We start from the raw sequence: 20,076 nt of genomic DNA, 5'->3' as shown, positions 1-20,076 counted from the left end.
CCAGAGAGTTCCCACCAGCATCATATGCTCCTTATAAAAAGGGCAAACGCCTCTGTAGAGCCCTTACACAATTCTGGGCGGGGGAGGGTTATGAGGGAAGCAGCTGAATGGGCGGACGGGAATTGGGTTGGTTGACAGAAAAGTTCTGGAATCAGAAGGGGCGGCCGCACAGCACTGAACGACCTAAATTCTACTGAATTAGTAAAATGGGTAGTTTTACCTTCCTGTGAAATTCATCTCAACAAAGTGTTTCTTAAGTCAAGAAAACCCACAAGTGTCAGTACTTTCTCACAACTATTGCACTTTTAAGGATTTTTACCCTGCTCATAACGTTACCACGTAGTTTACTTTCCCTTATTCTAACCCTTGTAGAAAAAAATAGACGTTTACGTTCCTTTTCAACTTTTCAAGCTCTACAGTTTTCAGTGCTACTTCTAATAGCTTTCATTTCAGAAAAGCCTCTCAAAGTCGAACACGTAAGCACACGGAGACACGGCGGAACTGGCTTCGCCGACACATGCGAACAAGAAGCACGCGCACTGAAGCAGCGGGGCCCGGCGTGCTGGCGCTTACCTGAATCACCCCCTCCATCATGCTCACCATCTTGTTGACTATGGCAATCACTTTGTGAGTACGCTCTGTAGGACTGACATCGGGTCTGTACTGGCTCGACAATACATACCGACATGCCATATATAATACATATGTAGGTGACAACTTAAAATGGACTGTAGAGCTATTAGTATAATTTATAATGGCAGATAAAAATGAATCTTCAGCTGTGAAAAGATTTCAAAAAAGAAGAAAAAGAAAAAAAAGAACAAAAAAAAAACCCATGAAAATCAGATGGAGAAAAATGGAACAAGAAATAATTCACTAACAATGGAATCTGAAATTACTCACAACTTTCCCTGAATTCAATGCTTGCAGGCAGTATGAGTTCAGGCCCAAGAGCATCCTGAGTTCTGAAAAAAAGAAAGAGGCCGCCTCTTAACATCAGATCACATGGCTACTGACAGTCAACCTATGCGTGTTTCTGCAACTATTTTCAAAATCTCTACACGGTTCGTACACATAATAAAGAGCCCAATGACTTGTTTTCACATGGAAACCATTCAAATATGCAGATGAGCGTACTGGGAGTGCTCCTATCCCTGCACCTCACGGAGGTCGGTTCCTTGCAGTATCTGCTTCCATCGAGAGAACAGACCCGGCCACGATTCTCTATTATGCATGAAGACTGCGCACAGCGGGGCGACCAGGCTGCCGCGCACCTGCCACGGCAGTGGCTCGAGTAACAATGCAAAGACGCTGCTGGGAGACACAAAGGAAAACTAAACCACAGTGAGCTTGAAACTGAGCTCTTACAAAGGAGAACAAGTTGCTAAGAGCCAGACGCTGCCCTTCTCTTCTGATAAAGGTTACCCAAGACGATTCCTACAGACCCTTTCGGTCGCTCAGTATTAGCATTTCTCAAGCTCACAGTGAAGCACACCTTTAAAAAAAAAAAAAAGGCCTCCTACTCACATTTTTTTTTAAAGTCACATAAATTCCACTTTTCATCATCTAGCCTGACACTGCAAACACAAGGAATTGCCAAGAAATAGAAACCAAGAGCAACTATAATTGGTAACCCTTGTAAGAATTAGCACTAACGTTTATGTGTTTCCAGGCATCCCGATCAAAGTAATTCAAAGGTTAGGTACATTTCGGTTTCTCTAAGAGTTCTTCAAATAGTGGGTCACTCTGTCCCCACGGGTAGGATCAAAGGTTCACGGTCCTGTGAAAGTCTCCTTTCAGGATGAATACATGCATATGGAGGTTATGTGTCCACCAGACACGATGTAAAATATGATTGATTCTGTGTTGCATATTGGTCAAACAACGTCTGAAAGCCATTAATAAGCACAGAATTTCTACAATGTGTAAGACGAATGGTTACCAGTCCGATTTAGATCTCCTCACTGCTGCAGTTACACTGTTCTCCACAGCGTTCAGTTTAGTTGTTCTTTCGCGCACACACGGGATTCGAATCTCAAGCAATTTAATTATTACTCTAAGTTAGTCTGCTACTAACTACATTTTGTGTAGAACACAGGTAAGTCCCGCTGCGCTAACAAGCTGGCAAGTGATCAGGTTCCTTAAGAGTTTAAACCTTTATCATTTTAGCTCAGCTTTAACAGAGACGATCAGGATAAATCTTCCGAAAACCTGTCCTCGACTAGATGAAGGAAATTGACAGTAAAAGCAATGAACCATGTTGCGTCTTTCCACAAACTTGACTGAAGAGTAAAGAGTGAGGCTATGAGGACTCAGACCGGGAGGGAGACAACTACTGAGGTAAATACGGATCAAACAACAGGGAGGTCAATATTCACATGAAGCGTCACATTTGCTGAAGCGGAGCATCAACATCGCCGCTGATATTTAAGAACCTGTGAGGAACTGAAAGGACATTTTCAGCAGCAACCGCTCACGCATTTACCCTGGACGTAACAACTTCTTCAAAAATGAAGAGAAGAGGGAAAGAACGTGTGGTGGCTGCAGGTCTCCGCGGCCACAGACGCAAGTGGCTCCTTCCCGCAGGCCCGTGCTCCCCTCCCGCCCCTGCGCACTGAGGCCTCGACCGGGAGAAAATCCAACGCCATTACCCAGAACTATCAGAATCACTAGAAGGAAAAACAAAATTCTTTTCAACAAATTACGTGCTTCAAAACTCCTTATCTAGTCTGTGATCTGGGATTTGGATTTAACTCGACAATGCAGGTATAAAAAAGCTCTTCAGACAGAATTTGTATGCTCAACTGTGTTAACAAGTCTGCTAACTGCCACACATACAGACAGCTAAAACTGCAGAGATCTTTCAGTTCATTAGTTAAACAATAAACTGGGTGAACCTCACTTGTCTGTTTCATCCATTTGAGAAATCTGGTAAACATAAGGAATATAAAATCTCACTGAAAAAGTAAACGTGTCAGTGGTAATTTAAAGAACTCCATTATTCAAAAAGATTTTTTCCTTGACTAAAACTAGTGTTTTTAAACATATTTATTAAAGTAACTTTGGTTTTTATGAATATACCAATGAAGTGTTGCTTATGCCCACATTGTAGATGTGAAATACAAAGACTGAAAGTAGAAGAATCAGGTTTCCATCATGCTGTAACACCAACCAAATAATACGCATTTATAGGTCAAATAAAGCCTTTAGTGAAATCTTTGCCGACAGGATAAGATAAATTCTAACATACAACTGGCCATCATCTGACTCCTCTGACACTGTATTAATATACAGTTTACAGTGCTAAACATCTTATTCTAGAATACGCCACCAGAAACAAGCACACAGAAAGTAGACTTATTACTACATCTAAAAACATTCACAATCAACAAAATTCTCATAACCAAAAGCCCACAATAAAAACAAGGTAAAAACCTGAGATTTCCACAGGAACCTAGAAATCGCATTACTGTGATAAGTGGTATTAAAGTCTTATAACACACAGCGCCCTCTACTGGAAGGCAGAAGATTAAAGAACCAAATCAGCTGCCTGTCACCAAATTGGTAAGTGACCTTGGGCCAGACATGGGCCTCAGGTATTGGATCTGAAAGAGAAGAGTTAGAATGGCTTCATGAAAACTTTGAACAGATTTTTGGTGGGCGCCTCGGTCCCCCTGCTGACACCAGCATGCATGGTACGAGGACACAGGAGTGGTCTTCCGGCCGCCGTGTCCGTGTAGATGCCTCTGCAGAAGCGCTCTGCGGCTCCAGCTCACCAGCATTCGAACTCATCACTGGTTATCTGAGGCACTGACGTTACTTTTCAACATTTAAACAATTTTAGAAATCGCAAGAAAGTAGAATTCTAATTAAGGTAACGTGTACTTACAAATCCTAAGAAAAGGAAATAACAAAAGGCAGACGTTCTCTCTTCAAGAACGAGGACAGGTGACAATATTCATCCCTATCCGCCTCGGCACGAAGACGTGCCACGTCAGAGCGGGAGACGTGGTAATGTGGCACTCATAATTCTTAACTCCACTTAAAATCGTTTTTGGCTTTTAACATGTGTATTTAAACATGTAAGGATTTCATCTACAAACAGGTGAAATGGCCAGTTGTAGAGTGTCTCACTATACAAATGATCAAATATTAAACTCCTGTAAAAACTTCCCTTCTCCTTGTTTTTATGGAATAGCACATTTAAAATAGAAGCATTTTTAATTCAAAGTGCCTCCTGCTTCACCTGGGCAGACGGCACCGTGGCACAGAAGCAAGGGACACACACAGCTGCTGGCGATGCCTCTTCTTCCAGTTCAGCAACACGAACAGAAAATCCTCTTTACAACACCGCTAACGTTCTCAAAACGTCAGCTAAACCCTCAGCAGTCACTAGGCCATCCCCCAACCCTCCCCCCCGAGTCCGAGTCCCACTGGTCTCCAACCCCCCCCCCCCCCCCCCCCCGCAACCCGTCCGAGTCCCACCCGTCTGACTGCACAGGAACCATGTCCTACCTGTTTTCTTGCCGGCGGTAGTCCTGCTGCTCCAGTCTCAGCATCGGCTTCACTGTCCCGCGCTCGGCCGTGCTGGGGGCAGGCAGTGCCCTGTCGCCGTCCAGCCTGGTGGCGCTCTAAGCCGAGAGAAAACACGGAGCGTTTACAGACAGCGTGCAAGCCAGCCACGCTCACACAGACTGCTGCAGGGGAATAGCTGATGCCAGGCTGCCCGGCAGGGGGAGGCGAGACAGAGATGCCGGAGAAGAGCAGAGAGCAGAAAAGGGCACGGCCGTGCCGAGGACGTCAGGTGCACAGACGCACGCCCAAGAACACGGTCACTGAAAGAACAAACCACACAGCTGCTTTCCTGTTCAAAGAGCTAAAGGCAGGCTCTAACACACAGGCGTGCAGAGGTGGTGCGTGTAAACGGGGCTCTTCAAAACGGGCAGGGACGGGAGCGACTCCTCCCAAACACTCTCAAATCAGAACAGAGCTGAGTGTGTGTCCACTCTGAAAAGTTAGGGACCTTCTTTTACTTGTAAGCAAAGGATTTAAAAATCTGCTAGTGACAGCTCAACACCCAATGAAGAACTTAGGACAGAGGCTGGTTTGCTTCTTGCCCTTCATCAGGAGAGAAAGAACACAATACAGGGGCCGATACAGTACACTTCAGTCCTTCCGAGGAGGGCACATCCCTAACCACCCTGTGGCAGAGGGAAAAGCTACCCGGGTTATTAAGCAAACAACAGGAATAGGATCATTCTACTTATACAAAGAAATTCACCGTAGCAAAAATGTTATGTGAGATTTCTCACTACATCTGTTTATTGTAGAAATTGAGCTTGACAACAGAAGCCATTCTTATCAACTAGAGAGTAACTTTGGGCTGTATCTTTACAGTTTTTCATATTTTCCATAAAGGAGGTTATACAACCCCCTTCATAAAAAATACTCCTTTTCATGTGTTGTAAACATCGGATGGTATTTTTATGTCACAGAACTGTAACGGCTGCGTAACAGCTGTCTGTTTACCAAAGTTCACTGAACTAATCCTTTGTTAGGCTGTTTAAAATGTTCACCAGTCCAGGGTGTCCTGGCAATCACGTTTGTAAACATATGTATTCATACACAATAAATACTTTCATAAAATACACTTATAAAAATAAAATTCCTTGGCCAGGATGGCAGCACAGACTACAAAAAACTGTTATAAATGGATAAGGAGGCAATGGGTAAGTAAATTATGGTACGTTTATAAGCTAACATATTATAAAACAATTTTAAGCTTGTTTTCAAATCAAAGGCTTACAAAATAACAGCCAAAGGAAGCAGGACAGAAAGGTGCGGATGTGTGCAGATACTTATTTTTTTTCATTTTATTTTTAATGTTTATTTTTGGGAAAGAGAGTGCGAGCAGGGCAGGGGCAGAGACAGAGAGGGAGACACGGAATCCGAAGCAGGCTCCAGGCTCTGAGCAGTCAGACAGAGCCCAACACAGGGCTCGAACCCATGAACTGTAAGATCATGACCCGAGCTGAAGTCGGACACTTAACTGACTGAGCCACCCAGGCACCCCTCATTATTTTTAAACGTATAAATGAATACATCTACAACAGAAAGAGATCAGAAGAGGATCCATGAAAGTGTCATCAACAGTCAACTATTAACTGCACATGAATGATTTTCATTTTTTTCCTCCTTTTGCTGAGTTTTCTGTTTCGAGCATACATTTTTATAAGAAACTAAACTTTTTATGAAGACAGCTGCATCTGGTTCCAAGAGTACCTGCTCACGTACTTCTCAGAGGGGTCTCTGCTGCAGCTCCAGTGCCCCAGGCACCTTCTCACCACGAGAAGAACGGCAGTGAACATACCGAGTGGGACCCTTACCTCCACCAAGTCAACAAACGAGGCCGGCATCAGCTGGCACAGAGAACTTAAAATAAGGCGCTGTAACTAAGAACTATGAACCAAGCATGAACTATGCTTGGACGCTCAAGAAGGTTTCAAGGAGGAATGAGCAGAAAGGAGCCGGCTGCACGAAAACCAGCAGGAAGGACGGTCGAGGAAGAACAAACTGGCCCCAGTGCCCGGATGGGAAGGAGGCGCGTGTTCTGTGCACAGGCCGGGTCGAGAGGGGAGGTGGCCGGGGCCGAAGGAGCTGTGTGAGCCAGAGGGAAGTGTGTGACATTTGGGATGAGAAGCCGCTGGGGGCTTGGAAAGCCGGGCGGTAACGGGCTCTAAGTCCTACGTTCAGAACGCGAGCCTGGCCGTGGGGAGAAGAGCGACAAGCCAGGGCAGCAGCAGAAAGGCCAACTCAGAGGCCATGCAGCATTTCTGCCGTGTGACAACTGCAGCCAGCGTCACACCACAGAAGCAGTGATGGGGAGAGGCAGGTACCTGCGGACTACTTCGGTCCAACGCAAACGGAACACGCCGACACCGAAGGCTGAGAAGGAAGCAAGGACAAGCAGTGACGGGCTTCTGCTGGAACGATACCACAGACGAGGGTACCACTTGCTGACGGGGAAGGACGAGGAGGCTTAAGAGAGCCCAGCCCTGCTCTAGCTGTGGTGAGTGCGAAACACGTGTCAGACATCACCATGGCCACGTCAGGCAAGCTTCTGGGGTCCGGAGAGGTCGGGGCCAAGGATACAGTCAAGGGTAATGAACATATCCGTGTATTTTAACTACCAACTGCCTAAGATCACCTAGGGAACAAGTACAGACAGGAGAGAAGGGGCCTTGGGTCTGAAACCGAGTTTTGAGGCCAAGTGGAGGGGACGGGGAAGGAGGAGGCATGGGCAGAGGAGCCGGAGGAGGACTGAGCACCGATGGGGGAGAAACCAGGAGAACGACACCCGGGGGGCCGAAGTCAGGCAGCACCCCCAGTATGCAGTAGGGGCCCAGTTCAGACAGAGGAGACACAGGCCACGGACTCGGCTGTGCGGAGGCCACCAGAGACCGGGACACACACAGTCCCTCCGACAGCAGGAGCCAATGGGAGCCGAGGGGAGAAGACGGAGTAACGGGGAGTGGACCGCAGATTATTTCCTCAAGAGATCGTGCTGGGAAGAGAAGCAGAAAGCTGGGCAAGGGCCGGAGCGCACGGTACAGTTGTTAGAACAGGAGACAGAGCAGCGTGTCCGCATGGCGGCTGCTGTGCCGTGGCCTCAACGAACCACAGCCTCGGCGGCCCCTTCCGGACGGCGAAGGAAGTGGGTGCCGTGTGCCACCCCAGGCCCAAGCCTAAGCAGGCCGGTCGATTCCACGATTCTCGTGAGACACCCAAACATCTGGCCACCCCCGTGGAGAGATGAGCAAGCTGTCCCAGGGAGAAAACAGGAGAACACGTGGAGAGGGGGGCCCGGCCACCTGCGTCCCAGCACAGCCGGGCCACCTCATCGCCCACTAGCAGCCGAATGCAGCAACTCGAGCAACCAACCCCCAGCAAGACCGGCCAACGAACAGCCCGGGTGAGTCCAAACCACACGGTACAGCCGTGCACCAAGTAAAACGGGTGCTGCGCGTCCTTGGTCAATTAGGTCGGGGTGGTTTGTTACTGAGCGATATAGATAACCAGAATGAGGACACAAATCCCCCCATCACGCGGAGATACGGGACAACTGTGGGGGCAAGGTCCCCGAGAAGGTAAGCTGGCAGGGAGAGGAGAGGGGAAGTCCACGGTCTCCAGCGGTCGCCTGACGGAGAAGGGCCGGTTGTACAGGGGAGAAGCCCGGGCCCCCCTGCTCGGAGGACACGGCCCAGCTCGCCACCCGCGGCCTTGGGTGTGGCGCCAGGAGACAGCACAGATCAGGACAGCAAGCCACGGTCAGAAGCCACGGTGAAGTCGGCTTTCGCGAGAGCTCCAGGAGCATACTCCCGACGCTTTGGCCACGGGGTCCAGAATGTTCCAGAATGCTACACAAACTCCCTGCTACAGGCAACGTAAAGTACCCACCTTGCTCGCTGGCAGCGCTGCCCCGCTGTGAACATCTCCCCCCAAATCGAAAGTTGTCTCCTGAACAATTCTGCCAGGGTAAAAAAAGAAAGACACTGAATTAACAATTCTCAAATGAAAAGGCATCGTTTTTCTTAACACAAAAGGAACGGCTAAATATCCCAACTCAAAGATCAAGACGCCACTTTATTTTCAGCATATAAAGTCACAGAATGAAAACGCTGTTAACACATTATGAACTTCTCTTACTGCTCTATACTGAATACTCTCAGGATGCTTTTAAAACTATATTTTAATAACAATAAATTGGAAAGAACCGTCCAAGAAACAAGCAAGCCGTTTCATCACATAATGGCCCATAAATGAAGTGCCCAGTCTGTGGCGCCACGAGCCCGTCTGTCAACACAGGGAAAGCGACACTGACCTCAGGAGAATACGGCACAGGCACTAAACTGCCTTCCTCTGAAAGCCAATCTGATGAGAGCTGAAAAGCTCACGGATACCACCACTTGGGCCACGATACAGAAATGGGGAGGCACCTGGGTGGTTCAGTCGGTCAGGTGTCCAACTCTTGATTGTGGCTCAGGTCACAGTTCACGGTACTGAGAGCCCCACTGCAGGCTCCGTGCCGACAGCGTGAGGGCCTCTCTCTGCCCCTCCCCTCCTCATGTGCTCAAGCTCTCTCTCTCAAAATGAATACACGTTTAAAAAAAAAATTTTAAGTCCTACTCAATAATGAGGGTAAATACAATCCATTAATCCCAGCCCAAGAGAGAGGCCCAATAAAAGGAAAACAAAGAGCCCTAAAAATATCTGGAAACCGACAAGATGGGTTAGTGCCTACATTTCCGGGACTTCTGCACAAGACAGTCAAAGAGAATGATAACCTCTTTTGTTACAGTATTTGAAAGACAAGGGTCTAGTTTCACAGCACTGTGGTAACTTTAAACTCATGTTTAAGCCCAATCTATAGAATGAAACCGCAAAGAGAGGAGGAAACTCAAAACAATTCTTCAAATTAGAAAATCTGATACAAATTCCTCCTCTACCTCATCACTAAGAAAATCAAATCATCTGGAGGGGCACCTGGGTGGCTCAGTGGGTTGAGCACCCGACTTCCACTCGGGTCATGATCTCACGGTTCGTGGGTTCAAGCCCCCGTCGGGCTCTGTGCTGACAGCCCAGAGCCTGGAGCCTGCTTCAGATTCTGTGTCTACCTCTCTCTCTGCTCCTGACCTAGTCATACTCTGTCTCTGTCTCTCTCAAAAATAAACAAACATTAAAAAGAAAGAAAGAAAGAAAGAAAGAAAGAAAGAAAGAAAGAAAGAAAGAAAGAAAGAAAAGAAAATCATCTTGAAATGCAAAATAAAGGGGTGCCTGTGGGGCTCAAGTCGGTTGAGCATCCGACTCTTGGTTTTGGCTCAGGTAATGATCTCCACCTTCATGAGTTCAAGCCCCAGGTCGGGCTCTATGCTGACAGCGTGGAGCCTGCTCGGGATTTTCTCTCTCTCTGCCCCTCCCCCACTAGTGTGGACACACACACTCGAAAAATAAACATTAAAAAAACTACAAAATATCGTCACTTTGAAATAGGAACTTGAGAAAGTAAAAGCATTTACTAAAAGTTACATCTCATCTATCCTGTGTCACTAAGATGTTTACAAAACATAGAAACTGTTCTCCTGGTTTCTGATGGTTTGAATGGGAAATTCAGTTTAGCTATTCTGTCTCTGGTAATGCAAAAAAGAAGTATGATAGTTCACCTCCCTCTGTCATCTCTCAAAGCTACATATACACCTTACCCACCCCTAACTCCCTCTTATCGACACACAGAAACATAGCCAAAGCCTTCTTGACTCCACCTGTAATTATTCTAGAATAACAAATTCATTTAACACCATGCGAAGCTCATTATTTTTTCACCAAAGCTGACAAAACTAAAATTTAACATGGACTCAGCTGTATTACATTCTGGATACACTAAACGATTCCAAAGTGACTTTATTCGTGACTTTGATGACATTATCTCAGTACGACCTGTGAGGGCAAGAACCAGGTCTTGATCACGTCAGCACTCAGAGCACAATGACACGTGTCACTGGTGCTCAATGAATACAGACTAGATAAATACATAAGTGAATAGATGAATAAAATTCCCACGCTGACCATCAACATCAAATTGTGCTACCCTAGGGGCACAGTCGGTTAAGCGTCCGGCTTCGGCTCAAGTCGTGATCTCGTGGTCCGTGAGTTGGAGCCCCGCGTCGGGCTCTGTGCTGACAGCTCAGAGCCTGGAGCCTGTTTCAGATTCTGTGTCTCCCTCTCTCTGTCCCCTCCCATGCTCACAGTCTGTCTCTCTCTCAAACACAAACATTAAAACAAGAAAAAAAACCACAACGAGATGTCATCTCACCCAGTTAGAATGGCTATTACTGAAAACATTAACGAGTGTCATAGGAGGGAAATACCAGGTGTTGGCAAGATTGTGGAGAAGAGGGAACCAGTGCGCAGTCTTGGTGGGAACGTAAATTTGTGCAGCATTGCGGGAAACAGTGCGGAGTTCCTCAAAAATGAAAAACACAAGCACCATACGATCCAGCAATTCCACTGCTGGGTATTTATCTGAAGAAAATAGAAACGTGACTCGAAAAGGCAGATCTGCAACCTAGGCTCATGCACATAATTTACAGCAGCTGAGATATCAAAGCAACCTAAGGGTCCCTTGACAGATAAATGAATAAAGTCGCGGTGTGTGTACATGTACGCGCGCGCACACACACACACACACACACACACACACACACACACACACACAGGAGTATTACTCAGCCAGAAGAAAGCAGCTTGCCGTTTGCCACAACAGGGATGGACCCTAAGAGCACTGTACTAAGTAAAATAAGCCAGACGGAGAAAAACAAGTACCGTATATCTCACTTACACGTGGAATGTAAAAAGATGAAAACAAAAACAAAAGCTCATAGACACAGAACAGACTGGCAGTTGCCAAAGGCAGAGGCTGGGAGGTGGGTGAAGTGGGTAAAAGGTGGAAACTTCCAGTTATAAAATAAATAGAAGTCCTGGGGACGAGACGTACGGCACGGAAACTATAATTACTACTGTACTGCAGGTGTGCAAGTTGCTAAGAGAGTTCATCTTAAAAGTTCTCATCACAAGTACAGATAACTGTGCGCAGGTCTGGTGACGGACGCTTCCCAGACTGTGTGCCCACTTATACCGCATCAGAATGCTGTGCACCTGAAACTAATATACGTCTATTACACCTCGGTTAACACACACACATACACACGTCTGTGAAACATTAAATACTTGGGTTATCGATCTAGAAATGTGTCTAACAGTTGGACAATAGAACAAAATTATGTGTTTATAAAGAAATGACACTTCTTTCTCTCATCTATGGATGTACACGTAAGCGCTGGTATATTCAACCAGTGAGCAGTTTCACCAGGTTGATAGGAAAAAGATGTAATGATAATTAACATAAAATTTCACAGCACATTCCTGTCTAGGAGACCTAAGCCACGTCCTTGACACGACCTCTGCTTCCGGCCAGAGACACAACTAGGAGACGACTGTCGGCCCCCAAAGCAGGGACCATTACGGCAGAACAGCCGGGAGTGATCCCTCCACGGAAAACATCCCAGGGCAAGACGTCCCAGGGCAAGACATCGCGGCGGTGGTGCACCCACGCTCAGCAGCAGATGCAGACCGTTACCACCGCCACCAGCAGACACGGGACCCGAGACTCAGGGACAAAGCACAGCTGGGGGTAACCGCAGGAACTGCTGAAAATCAACATGGAACACACCAGAAGAAACCGTGTCGTACGATCATGTCTTTGGAATGAGTGTGGCAAGAAAACCCTCAGGCAGGCAGAGCGGTCTCTGGTGCTGAAAGAAAGCAGAGCTGAAGAAAAGCTGAGGACTAAAATGGAAAACATTAAAAATAATGAAAAATGAAAGGAAATGAAACAAAACCATCTGAACATGACTATGTGCTGAAAGAGAAGAGGCTACGTATAGGTCATGACACAGACGGGAAAGGAGGATGTGCCTGATAAACAGGACCTTAAAAAAAGAAGAGAAAAGCTCCTCCCAGATGCGAAACAGAAGGGTGAGGTTGGACACGCGTTCAGCTTAAAGTTGGAACAGCATCAGACAGAAATGGACTTTGAGTGGGAAGGCCCTCGTTGGTTTTCCTTAGGAGCGGAGATCGAGGGATGGGTCCCGTGTCGCAACTGGGAGCTCAAAGTGAGAGGCGACCAGCCCGTGACACGTCCCACACCCAATCTGCCCACATGGACGTGTGTGAGGATCCCCAAAGTGTCAGCGTGCAGAGGGACGTCACGTCTTTACTGGCACCAGCTGCCTCTGATCGCTTCCTTGGCCAGGACTCCACAAGGACCCAGGACGAACTGATAACCCACCAGGCACCATCGCGGTAGGCTTTATAAAGCCGAGAAACCGGCAAGAGACAATTCCAAGCAGCTACAAGTTTGCACCTGGCCCACAACGCGAGCTCTGAGCGGCGGGCTGAGCAAAGGCAGGCCCCAGAAGGAAACAATGGGCCGGACAGCACAGAGAGCGGCCCCGCGCGGTTCCTGGCCCCACATCCTGTTCCCGGCACGCTCCTGGAGCAGGGCTCCTGCGGCAGGCTCTCTGGTGGCCATCAACGGCACGAGCCGTTGGGCTCGAAGGGCCACGTGGCTATTTTCCCAAGACCCGTGCCCTAGCAACCTGCGGAACGGATAACAGAGTAGCCAGACAGCGAGCGCCTGCTTTATAAAAAACGATCAGTGTCCTAATGAAGTCCCACTCCCTCCCCACTCAGGAACTTCTACCAGATGGCCAGTAAGGACTTTTGTTTTCTGGTGACAGGCCCACGTGGCAAGTCCTCAGAAAGGCACCAGGTGGAGCTGAGACACTTGTAATGCCGCACGTGTTTCACTAACGCGGGCAGAAAAACACCTCCACAAAAGTTGTAGCTCCATGGGACCATCACGGAGAATACCACCAGTTCTTCCTAAGAGTAAAGTATCGGCCAAAAAGACAAACTCTGAAAATAATTTAAAAACCAGCCCCAACTTCCAATGTTCAGATAAAGTCAAGACCTCTTTCGTCCCCCTCCAAAACCAGCCCAAATCAACAAGAACAAACCCCACTTGGAATGTTTAAAAATAAAACCACCTGTAATAACGCACGCCTAATTCTGATCACTTCTCACATAATCAGACACCCTAAAACTCTCACAGCCGACATAGAATTACCCAGGCTTCTGTCTGGGGCCCTTGGCCGTCAGGCCTCCATCCACAGGTCTCTTGGCCACTGCGTGGTCCTGGCTGGGGTCCACAAACTTGAACACGTGTGACGCCCCAAACTGCACTTTCATCCCACTCTGCAGCATGGTTGTCTCGGAGATGCGCTGTCCTTCCACGTACGTCTCGGCGTCCATGCTTCTCGGAGTCACGGTGACAACTCCATCCATGTTTGTGAGGTCACAGTGATGGGGCTGAATTCCTGATCCAAACAGCTAAGATAAAATCAAAGAAACTTCCGTCACAAAGGACACAGTACTTAAAAACAGAACTTTTGGTACTTTTCGGTGGATTTCCTCCCAACAGTACAAAAGTAAACACTGTCAAAATAGTGTCAAACTGAACACATTAATTTTAGCATCCAGTAACCTGACTGAAGACATATGGAGTTGAAAAGCACAAGGCCACCTGAAACATTTATCAGATAATAATCTGTACAGATCATTAGGATCACACACCCTTTACCTGTCTTACCGCTATGCTGAAGGAGGGATGTTAGAACAGGAAAGGACACTAATGACCTGACCCATCGTTTGCAGTCGGCAAAGGGCAGCACAGGAGAAAGGGCGGTCTGCCAGAGTTCAGCTGAGTTCTATCAGGTAATGAACCCGAACTTCCTCTTTAAAGAACACTTCATGCTGTTTTCATTAAGTACCTGAGAACCACATCCTGCTAACATTTTAACTACCGTTCAGGAAGCCCCCACTGCTACGGGCATCAGTCCCAGCAACAGGACTCTCACACAGGCCACCTCCTCTAATCCTGACAAAGACCCATGAAGTCATCACCACCTTCTGGAGAAAAGCAGTCTCAGAGGAACACGATGACCACATCAAGTTTCTAGAGGTGGAGAGGGGACCTAATTTCACAACCTGCTCTGTTCACACTGGAGCATTTCTTTATGTTAAAAGATAAAGTCTCTCTTTTCTGTCCACTCCTTCATCCGCTGCCGTGCGGCAGGCCCTGCGCTACGTGCCCTTGCCCACCCAAGTGTGAGCTACGGAGGGAGCTAGACCTGTGGCCACCCGCGCACCTGGATGGAGTTCTCCTCGAACTTCTCTGTCCCGACCTCAGTAACGCTCAACTGAAGGCGGTAAAGCTTGGGCTTGTCCCTGGAGTCAGAACCATCTGCAAAAGGAAAAAGTACAGAACTTCATTTGTAAAGTGTAATGTTCTTGTCATGTCATTTGAAACAGGCCAACAAAGCAAATAAAAGCTTGTCTTAGAATGAACGACAGCTCTCAATTCTCAGGATTTCTTATCAAAAAACTCCCCAAATTTATGCCATGCAATTTAAGTGGATATACAGAAACTTCCCATTAAGACACAAACACATCAGCTGTTTCATGTGACTTAAGGTGCCAACATCATCATCTATAACCATCATCTTCTTACCACATGAAAAGAAATCTCTCCGCCATACGGCCCTGGATTTTTGTTAACGATTCTGAAGAGCAACTCTATTAGGTAAAGATGACCAACACATACGGACTTCCCTTCAGACCAGATCCTCCTCCCAGCAAACCTGCCATGCAGACCGCACACGGCAGGCACCAGGTGCACGGACGGGGTATAGCAGGGTCACTGGTGGAGGTTTTAAACATACCACCTCATGGCTCATCCAGACCTTTTGGACCAAGATCTCAGGAGGAGGCCCATGCACACGTCTTCCGAAGAATCTCCCTAGGTGATTCCAATGCCCATTTCTGACATTAAGTTCCAGTAAGAACTACCATCAAATGTGCTTAGCTCCACGGGAACTTGGGGATGGGGGTGGGTGGCTAATCATTTTATACCTCGGTGAACTGTATATCTTTTTAATTTCCCTGTGCAGGAATCTCTGTGGTGGGCTGGCGACGGGGATGACGTGGGGGAGGAGAAGGGAGAAGAGCAAGACAGCTGTTCACTTGTACCCAGATGTTTACTCACTTCTCACCTACTGTACTCAACGCAGGATATGGATCAAAGATTTCTTCAGATTTCAGAGTTGTGAACGTACAAGGAAACAGGCCTCACAGGATCAGTGAGTCCTGACCCGTCTCCAGGCCGTGGCCATCAACCTACACCAGGTCCTTAAAAGGCCGAGTGGAGCCTCCCTGACCTACTTCACTGACATGCTACTACCCTGCAGCCTCACTTATGGGGCCACGAGTCACAATCTCTAGTCGCTGGGATCAGGAGGTAATCGCTTCCGAAATTAAACACTGGGAGCGCACGCGGGGTGTAGACTGCTCAAGTCTCTTAGCTGTGGTGCGGCCTCCCGCAGACAAAAGACCCTGCGAGCGCACAAGTCCTATGAGCACTGTTGTCAATTTCACAGTACATACAGAGTAACATTCCAATAACATTTCCCCCTTCTGGCGTATTTCAGAAACCTGTCAAATCTGGGTGAAAATAACCTGTATTTGAGAGACACAACATCTCATGTGAATGAGAATTCATCATCTACCACACTTCACAGCTGGAATATTATGTGCGGTGCCACCTGGAGCATTTTTTTTTTTTTCCTTAAACAGTTATTTCAACTCCAAGTCCTGACCCAAAATGAGGCACTGGAACCATCCAGGGCTTCCCCTGGACGCGGGCAGTTCCCTTCCATACCCGCAGAGTCCAAGCCCCCTAGGAATGTGTGGGATTTTGCCGGCTTTAAACAGCACAGGCAGTCCCAGTACATAGTCCCGGTCAGGAAGTGGCGTGCGTCGTCCTCCTCAGCACCACGATCGCTTCATCTTCCTGCCGCTCTCCCTGGTGCACGAGTGTTTTATTTACTTGCCGCCCCATCTCCGAGCTCCTTGGCGGCTCTTTTTTAAATCTCTGTATCTTGGCGTTTGGTACAGTGTCTGCTCCACAGTACACATTCAACAAAGATTTAGTTTATTAACAGGAAACAATCAGTGGCAGAAAATGAGGAAAATAACGCAATATGGTCACACAGAAATTACACCAATGCATTACAAAGTAAGAAAAGCAGCAAATAAATGATGAAGAACAATGGTTTCCATACAAAGTTAAAAAATACCAAGAACATGAAAAATACCAGTTTAGGGGGTGAAAGAAAAACTTGACACGAACATTCTTCTGCATTCTGAGTGCTTCTGAGGGGTACCTTGTGAGCTAAGACGTGGACAGGTTGTGCTCTGCTACATCAGCAGAGTTGCAAGTATAAAGCAACGGGGAAGTACGGACCTCTTGCCCCTCCCCCCATCTCGCTGTGCTGGAGACCTCCCGACTGATGGATCAGAGGGAAGCTTCTTCCCGGGTTCCTCAGTTCTTACGACTTCACAGTAACGGAAAACACAGATACGGCCTCCAGGGGTGGATTCTGAGTGAGCCAAACGGCAGCGACCAAACTCACTGGATACAGTGGGGTTTGGCCGGAGCTGGGGAGTACGGGCAGGGGAGGCAGGTCACCTTCAAATGATGGACATCTTTCTTTTTGGAACATTTCACTCCTCTGTCCTTAGTAAAAGGACAGGGACCATCTCACGGGTGTTAACGAACATGGAAACGTGGCACCTGAAACAAACCCTTGTATTTCCCCCCCGCTCACTCAACAGCGCTCCACAGACCGTTCACTCCCGCCTGAGCACTTCTCTTCCGCACACAGGACAGACCTGCAGCGCCTTTAAAAGCACAGACGAGTCTAAGTAACTCTCCCTCCAACAGCAGTGCTTCTAGCAGGTTGTTCTTTTACTGTCCTGACAGAAAGTCAAAAGTATATAAAATATTCATGTAGTTTGAAATTCAAAAGGCACAGAAAGTACACAATGAAAAGCAGCCTTCTTTTCCCGGCCTAATTGTCCACCCAGAAGCAAATCTTGAAAATCTGTTTTATGCACAATTAAGCAACTCAACACACATTTTTTTCTTTTTTCTGGACAAACATTAGAACACTCTTTAGGGTTGACAAATGAAATACATGTCATCTAGTCAAATGGGCAATCGCTGGGCCCCATTCACACAAACACTGGGGTTTTATCTAAAATTCAAGTCTCTGGGTGTCCTGAATTCTATTTGTCGACTCTGCTACCCCTAAATTACCATTCGCACTGTTCTGCATCTTGTTTCTCTGCTTTTGCCTTTTTTAATTTGAGATATAACCCAAAGTTTTCCTAGTGCCCTAAACATTAAGAGAAAACAAGCCCTTATACACAGAAGACCATTTTTTAAAGAGCACTTTTGTTCTCACCCTATGACAATTCTACCCTTCCAGCTCTGCTTTTGCCTTTGCTCATTTCCCAGGGTGAACTTCTGGAAGTTGGTTTCTGGTACGAAATATGGTCTGCCATACCGCTTACAAAAGGGGGAGGGATGCGTTCATTTAAAGAAGGCTGAGCCACAGAGCGTTTCTTGTGTCCCAGGGGTGGCGAGAAACTGAACGTACGTTCACATCCCCACGACTTACACTTTGGTGAATCAATGCAATAGTTAAGAAACTATCAAATTTTTGAAGCTTACTGAAACAGAGCTTAGAGCGTATTTTCACTAACTCTATTTAGAAAAGCAAACAAACTAGCTCTTCTTAAATAAAAATGGAAAACTAGAAACACTCTGGTCAAACTTGAGGAGTATATACTTTTTTTTTTTTTTGTACACATCAGGTTAAAAAAAAAAAAAAAAGGAAATGTTTTCTCCTTCCTAGTGCTCCATAACTTTACAGTATGAAATTAACAAACACATGAAAACATTAAAGAATCCTTTTCAGGAATAAAAAAATACAAAACACACAGTAAAAACAGGTCTTAGACTCTATGCATGTAGAAGTATCAAAACAGGTGATAAACATCACTTGCTTAAATGTTCTTTAAAAAGAACAAATGCGGAAGTTCCCAGTTCGGTTAATAACCCATGAAAATGTGTACAATCAGTTTGGAGGAAATGCAACAAACAGAAGATGCTAAAAGGTGGGTAAACTCTATACAGCATGGGGGAGCATTAGAATGTTACATTAACATGTAAAAAAATAACATTCAAAATATAAAAACAAAAAAAGAAATATTTCCATAAAACCAAAAACTACCTGTACTATGGAACCTCACAAAGACACACACAAATTTGAGAAATTCTAAGTAAGAAAGTACATCTTCGCTAACAAGAAACAGATTTCAACCAGGAGAACAGAGCTAATCCTGGAAACGTCCTATAACGTGGTCGTAACATAAGCTGAGGGTGGATTCTCTTCCCCTTCAGCCTCCCAAATGTTGTCAGACACACACCACCGACTGGGACAGCCCTCCCCGCCGGCATCACAGCCAGGGTGCGTGACAGCAGGGTACCTGCCGCTCCTCTGGGCCTCATTCTTACCCACCGCCCTCGCTCTCTTCCCGCCCCGTCCCCTCCTCCCCCAGCTTCTGCTGGCTTCCTAACCTGCCTGGGCAGAGGAGGGGAAGGATAGGAATACCATTCCCGCCCTTCTTCGGCCGCGATCTCTTAAGACTTAACCCGAATAAGGGAACCAGACGTTCCTATAAAAAACGCTTGTATTAAATGAAGCGAATGCTGCATACGGAGCACTTACTGATCCGGATAAGGTGACAGTACAGTCCATTTCTTAGCATCAAGTTATTCGTATCAATTCAAAAACTCATGCAGAAAACGTCTGGTCAGGTAACACTGTTCTGCCCAAGACGTCCATTAGCGCTCTAGTCCCAGCAGTAGTAGGAAGCATAGCATTACCTTCGTAAGTGTGATAGCTGTAGTAGGCAAAGTGACTCCTTCTCCCTGGGACTAGGCGCACATGCACGGGGCCCAGGTGAAGGCAGCACCGGCAGGACAGAGGCCATGCGGAGCACGTGAAGAGGGAAGGAGGAGAGAGACAGGAGAGGGTGAGCTGTAGGAGGACACCTTTCAAAGGGTGAAAAGCACATTTCTCCCGCAGTTTTCGGGGCTGTGAGGACAAGACAACAGCGCTCCAGGCAGCGTGTGTGTTAGAAACCAATGCACACTGTTAAGGAAACACCAAGACATCAGGTCACTGAGCAGAAGAGCAAGGGTTAGTTCATCACATAGAAGACGACCACCCAATGTGGCGGATTCCTTCTGTTAAAAGAACACATTTAAATCCAAATCAAAGAATAAAAGGGCTTTTTACCACCCCTCCATCTCTGCAAAAGCCAGTGAGGACAGTATGAGCACACACCCACACCTCGGAAACACCGAGCCCGGGCCCCGCCTTGTGGCTAGGTGCTTGGTGGGTAACACGTCCGGTGGAAATACAACACTGATCTGTTCAGGACAAACCCACATTTACCAGCATTATTTCCTCGTAAATGGAAACGAAATCC

General features: G+C 47.0%; 1 protein-coding gene across 19 annotated transcripts in view; it reads right to left on the bottom strand.

The window, feature by feature from the left end:
* The window catches only part of AFDN (afadin, adherens junction formation factor), a 143,089-nt gene that overhangs the window by 58,978 nt on the left and 64,035 nt on the right, over window positions 1-20,076 (bottom strand). For 15 of the 19 annotated variants that reach the window (XM_045058364.1, XM_023254578.2, XM_023254581.2 and 12 more), the window contains exons 9-15: window positions 19,469-19,519; window positions 14,826-14,920; window positions 13,745-14,007; window positions 8,458-8,527; window positions 4,516-4,631; window positions 904-965; window positions 574-779 (exon numbers count right to left, since the gene is read on the bottom strand). In XM_045058364.1, the coding sequence (XP_044914299.1) occupies window positions 574-779; window positions 904-965; window positions 4,516-4,631; window positions 8,458-8,527; window positions 13,745-14,007; window positions 14,826-14,920; window positions 19,469-19,519 (863 nt within the window). The remainder of the gene's footprint in view (window positions 1-573; window positions 780-903; window positions 966-4,515; window positions 4,632-8,457; window positions 8,528-13,744; window positions 14,008-14,825; window positions 14,921-19,468; window positions 19,520-20,076) is intronic. The other 4 variants (XM_023254587.2, XM_023254586.2, XM_023254591.2 and 1 more) reach the window with 1 other exon arrangement.

This window comes from Felis catus, chromosome B2, assembly GCF_018350175.1.
Source record: "Felis catus isolate Fca126 chromosome B2, F.catus_Fca126_mat1.0, whole genome shotgun sequence".
In the NCBI taxonomy this organism is placed as follows: Eukaryota; Metazoa; Chordata; class Mammalia; order Carnivora; family Felidae; genus Felis; species Felis catus.
The sequence above is the reverse complement of the archived record's forward strand: the minus strand, read 5'-3'. Positions and strand labels throughout refer to the sequence as shown.